The 6,204-nt window shown below is 37.5% G+C and overlaps 1 protein-coding gene across 1 annotated transcript; it reads left to right on the top strand.

Annotated features, from left to right (window-relative positions):
* Positions 1–701: 701 nt before the first annotated feature.
* LOC138327746 (uncharacterized) lies at positions 702–5,965 on the top strand. Its single transcript, XM_069274089.1, has 2 exons — positions 702–1,252; positions 3,379–5,965. Exon 2 carries the CDS (start codon positions 3,433–3,435, stop codon positions 4,915–4,917), a length of 1,485 nt encoding a protein of 494 aa, XP_069130190.1. The 5' UTR covers positions 702–1,252; positions 3,379–3,432; the 3' UTR covers positions 4,918–5,965.
* Positions 5,966–6,204: the final 239 nt, after the last annotated feature.

Below are 6,204 nucleotides of genomic sequence, written 5' to 3'. Positions count from 1 at the left end.
GAATCCGCTAATGGTATCAACCTCACTAAACCTATTATTGTTATATATAGTATATAAAATAGAATGATCTCTGACCGATACGGCACTGTTTAATACGTTTTATTAATAAACAACCCATTTTGATACGCCTGTCCGAAAATATCTTCTTTTTTTTCTATATATTATGATGATGCATATCAATTTCACCATCCCTTTATGTATGTCATTTATTGAATGTCCACGTCCGAATGTCTGATGTTTTACAATTCAGGCGCGTAGCTAGCATAGACTCAGGTACTCCCGTTATCCAATTTTAAGCGGATCACATTTTTAATACAGAAGTAAGAAACAGAACTCTTAATATCAGTAAATCGCTAAAGAAAGGTTTATTACGTATTCATAATTTACTTCGGAGAGGGAGGGTAACCGGTTCAGGAGGAAATAAGATTTCCGTCCATATTGTTTCAGCCCTAGCTACGCCCCTGCACATAATATGACGACTCTAGAAACTTCATCTTCAACTAAACTACCATGTCCGGATAAACACTGACATTTGGAGGAAGATATTACGATGAACGAATGAAAACACATGTTAAAGTTTTCCTTTTACGACAAGGCAGCGGAAATTAACTTTTTCTCTAAGTAAAATCTCAATGAACTTATTTTCATATAAAGTGGGATTGTGTATTGTGTCTCCGCGGTAGTTAACGAGTTCCGTGGGAGGAGAGTAAACCATAGCTACTGAGCTGTGTCCACTTTATGGTTCACGGATTTGGAAAGTTCTTATTTGATGCGTTGAAGTGAATAAACTGGACTCAGCTAAAGCAAAGACTAAGCACGAGTATAAAATGGATCAAAGGTATCCTTCATTAAAAGTAAAAGCAATATCAAGACAAGACTTTAAAGCAATACCAAGTACAGATCTGAGATCATCTGAAGAAAAGACTTCACAGGCACATCAACTTGGTCTGAAGTCACAGTCACATCAACTAGATCTAAAGTCACAGGCACACTAACTGTATCTGGAATCACAAGCATATCAGTCACAAGCACATCAACTGGGTCTGAAGTCACAGGCACATCAAATGGATGGGACTGAAGTCACAAACATAACAACTGAGTCAGAAGTCACAGGCATATCAACTAGATCCGAAGTCACAGGCATATCAACTCGGTCTGAAGTCACAGGCACAACAACTGGATCTGTAGTCACAGGCACATCAACTTGATCGGAAGTCACAGATGCAATATATCTGATTTCTTTGATGTACAGGTAAGATCTTTATTGACAAAGGCAATTATTTAAAACTGTGCAATATATATTTGGCACAACATATTCATGTAGTGTCGTAAATCCTAACTTAATAAAAATGAAAATCTGAATCAAATCTTATATGTAAGAAATTTTCAGGAAATTGTAGACTTTCAGAAGTTCTAGCTTAATCTGTTAGTATCATAAACATATTCAATGCTCTTTTAAATGCCTTAAAATCTAGAGAATGAAAACACAATATCAATGCTATAGTTGAATCAGGTAATCGGATAATAATATTGCATTCATTGCATTTATATCTAATGTGTTCAATGATCAAGAGGACAGGATAAAAAGCTTCTTACATGAGTCTGTCATGTGGACAGGGATATCGCAACCCCTGTGAAAGATTTTGATCGTCAACCCTCGGCTTCCGGATAACTCGAGGCTTGCCGAGGGTTGACGGCCAATATCCTATGTTTCCCAGGTTTTTTCATGGGTCTGTCATGTGGACAGTGATACATCGACCCGATTGAAAGATTTTGGATGGTCAAACCGAGGCGTGCTTCACCATATTGTAAAAAAACAGTTATTTAGAATTAGTTTTACCATCACAGATATATCGCCATGCGTCTTGAAAAAATAATGAAGATTGCCATTGAAATTCGATTGGAATGAGAGTACATTCCCTTTTTATTGTTGTGGGAAATATATAAGCACCTTCGTAAACAGTTATTTTTAAAATTCAAAGTGGAATATAACTGAATTCAACATGGATATAACAAAAAAACAATCACTTTCCTAAAAATATATATTTTAGTAATGAGACAAGGAAAAGACGAAATAGGAAAACGGAGGTTTCATTATCTTAAAAATGACGTCGTTCCTGTGTATGTGACATTACGTTCTGACGGAACTGAATGACGTTACTATCACCGAAAAGTGAAAGTTCGGGGTCACGTTAGAATAATATTCGACAAATTTGGAACAAATTCACACGAATCGTATTGACGGATAAAGCACAGGTTCATCCGGCAGTTAAGAGGGAAAAACTTATTCTTAATCGGTTGGCTCAATAGGCCTTGTTTGACAGCTTTTCAAAGAATCTTATCCCTCGGATTTCACTGTCTCGCCCTGAAGAGGATGAAATGTTACATTCACCCTAAAGAGTGTTATGGTTCTATGAATCCCAACCTGAATGTGAAATTTTGGTGGGCCAACACTCAGCACGCCTCGTATTGACCGATCAAAATGATACACTCGGGTGGAGACATGCCGGCCATATCGACAGACCCATGTGAGATTATATTAATACACATTACTTCTGATATGTGTCCAGTGACCGAAAGGGTGATGGTAAAGATTACGATATTATCAGAGAGCCAGGTAATATTACTAACCTTATTTCTAACACACAGCAAAGAATATATGACTCTTTCATATGTACATATGTAGGATAGAACTATTCCACCCGAGGGTACAGAATTTTGGGTCAGAACCGAGGCTTGCCGAGGTTTCTGACCCAAAATTCTGTACCCGAGGGTGGAATAGTTCTATCCTACATAATTTACATATGAAAGAGTTATTTTCTCACATTGCTTGTCGAGTTACTTGCACGAAAGGTGAATCAGCCATTTTGTGACAAAATCTTAACTTCTTAAATAATTGATCGATTTTAAAAATAAGAACGCCATTCGAAAGAGCTCATCAAAGTTTGGTTTATATTAATAAATATAAACAAGAAATCTTAGGTAAAACGGTTTGAAATGCAAATTAAACAAATGAAATGGTAAATAAATCCGGCAAATCAATCGAAATAGAAGAAAAATGACGTCAACTTTGGCTGATATGACGTCATCTGATTGTTCGGCAATTGTGACGTCACAGCTATGTAAGATACATTTATCTTACATAGCTGTCTTTCATGGGACAACTCTATCTTACATGGCTAGCTATGTGAGAAAATGGTATAACTGATTCTATCCCCCTTATGTTATGATTAATGATTTCCTCCCTATCTCAAAAGGCTAAATCTGCCATCTAACATGTATTTGGGATCTAACGTAGGATACGTTCACTTTTCCTAGTTCCTTGGATGGTCTTTATAGACAGGATTGTCTGTAATTAACAAATTATTCTTGTTTTAGAATACCTCCGGAATCCGTGATTCAGTCAGATGTTACAAAAGATATCCGGGAAATATGGACTTCACGGACCAACATAAAGCATCTAAACAGCTATCTCGACATATGGATCGTTTAAAAGCAGTAGGTTCTGCAGAAACTGTAAACATTCGTCGATTGTTAAGCTTCATTAACAATATGCCTACATGCAAATGCATTTCATTCATACCGACCGGTTCCAAAGCTGAGGGATTCGACTTTGATACTTCTGATACAGATATAATGTGGGTATTAAATATGGTTATTGTAATTCAAGAATATCAAGATATTCCAGACGGAAATAAAACAGTTTTTTCCATGGACAATACCGACTGTAGACCCGGGTTTACACTACTCAAACTACGTCATCTCTATCAATATGCCAGTACGAGTATAACACATGCTCTGCAATCCATAAAAAATGCCCTGTATATTTCAAGTAAAAAAATTTTGAGACACATGTTGCAACCTGGCGACGATCTACATGGGCCATGTTCAAGGTTGACGTGCCAATGTTCAAAACATCATGAGACAGATCGTGCGTTTTCTTTCCATTGCCGATCGTGGCCGGATGGGCTGAGTGACTTCAGATCTCGCACCAAGTATTGTATATGGCCCTCACAACATCTCGTCAATCATATAGTTCAAGGCGGTTGCCACTTTGTAGCGATAGGTGACAAACATTCAGATCTGTTTGGAATGCAGTGGCGGATTTCGTTCGCGAAAGCTGAAAAGTGTCTTGTGACCTCATTCAGTCACGTGCAGTTGAAAACGTATGCTTTACTGAAAATTTTCCTCAAAGAGGTAATTGAACGAGACACAATCGTTAAAGACTTGCTCTGTTCTTACTTCATGAAAACAATTGTATTTCATGCAATTGGACATTCTGAAAGTTCTCTATGGGTGGATGAAAATTTACTTCATTGCTTTCAATTATGCTTTTCGATGCTATTGGAATTCGTGCAAACAGGATATTGCCCTAATTATTTCATATCTGCGCAAAATATGTTCCTTTCAAAGGTTTTCGGGAGAAACAGAGAAAAGCTTCTTCTTGTGTTAGGTAGGCACGAGAGTATGGGTCTGATGTGCTTGAATCATTGTCCTAGCCTTGCACGGATATTTGATTGTCCGGCATATGATGAAAATACCCATCTTGATCGACTGCACCAGGACGGTATCATATTTGATTTAAATAGAGTAAGCCCTTGCCGTAATATTTATGTCGTAGCAAAGATAATAAATATGGTGTTTTCAGCATCTACAAATGAAACTTTTCATGATTTAGCACGGTTGTATTTGGTAAATGCTTTGATTGAAACATCTAAAAGGGCTATTGGAAATCTGGAACACACATTAGTGCGCTCTAACAAAGTTCGATATAGCCAGATCAAAAAGCACCGACGGAGGCTCCAAATATTGTCAACCATATCTGTCTGTCGAGGACAGTTAGCACTGGCCACGTTTTACTACAATACTGGCTGTTACAACAAAGCTTGTGATGCTGCAGATCAGGTGGCTTATTAATGTTGCCAAAGCTACGAGGACACGTTAGATAAAGGTTATTCTATACTAGAAAAGGCACAGGAATTATATCATTGTGATCATTTCATTGCTTCCGAAAGGGATCTTTATCCACATGTCTTGGATCTGGAGGTAAGATATAGTAAGAAGGATATCTGCCTCCCACCACACCCGTATGCTCTATTCCTGCGGATACTTAGTAGTAACAGGCTCGGGAAAGTTGACGTCTCTCGAGCTTATATGGCCGATTTATTGGACTTACAAACCGACGACACGATTAGAGAGCCTGATGATTATATAATACACAACATGATCGGTATTTGTCACCTGGTTTTAGGCGATAAAAAACTGGCAATACAGGCCTTCCAGGAATCGTGTCGGCTATTCCCGGAGAACGTGGCAGCGGCTCTTAGGCTTGCATTCGTGAATGTCAGACAGTAAATTCATTGGAACCAAGTAAAAATCTATAGGATGGGTCTGTGATAGACAACTACGAAGATGACGATGACAGTGAATTCAACTTCACTAAAATAATGTACAATGTCGACCCAGATTGCTTCGTGGCTATATCTTGGTTCTAAGGATTGAAATCAACCCTAATCCTAACCCACACCTACAACGGCATTGACACCGGCGCATGAACATGATAATATTTTCCCGAAGAGACATTTAGGTATAATCAAACAATCATACCTGGATAATGTATTTCTTTGATTTCAGTGTCATTCATGGGACAATTTATATATCATTCTGTGATTAATAAACCAATTAATGTGTGTGAAATATAAAAACAGGTTGTTCTGAAAGACATGAACACTTCCAAAATGATTGGTATAAACGGTAGCCGTGTCTATACATTTAATGTTTTTAGTGACTTAAGAAAACCTTACCAATAACTAAGGTTCCAGTGGCCAGTCTGCCAAACATACGTCAGAATGATGCATGGGAGATCATAGGCAAGACTGTAGAAAAGTTAATAGCTAAATTTTGTTGGTTATTTTTTGTTTTTGTGTTCCGTTTGAATCGTCTTTATTTTGTTAAATAAAGCGAGCTCCTTTCGTGGCACAAATAATCCGTTGACTTTGCTTTGTTTTTACGAGTTTACTTCTTTGAATTTTCGTTGAAAACTAATAACGAAGAATATAGCAATTCGCTATTTGATGACTGTATGCAATACAAGTACTCTACCGATTGTCTTTAAGAAGGGATCCATTATGTTTTAAAGCTAATTATACCATCTCTCTCTTTTGTTTTGCATTTAAGGCATCAGCGCGATGGCATGGTAACTTA

The sequence above is a fragment of the Argopecten irradians genome, chromosome 1 (assembly GCF_041381155.1).
Source record: "Argopecten irradians isolate NY chromosome 1, Ai_NY, whole genome shotgun sequence".
In the NCBI taxonomy this organism is placed as follows: Eukaryota; Metazoa; Mollusca; class Bivalvia; order Pectinida; family Pectinidae; genus Argopecten; species Argopecten irradians.
This window is presented reverse-complemented; position numbering and strand designations above follow the sequence as displayed.

Coding starts and splice junctions, on each gene's coding strand:
- LOC138327746 (XM_069274089.1), top strand. CDS start 3,433: ATGGACTTCACGGACCAACATAAAGCATCTAAACAGCTATCTCGACAT.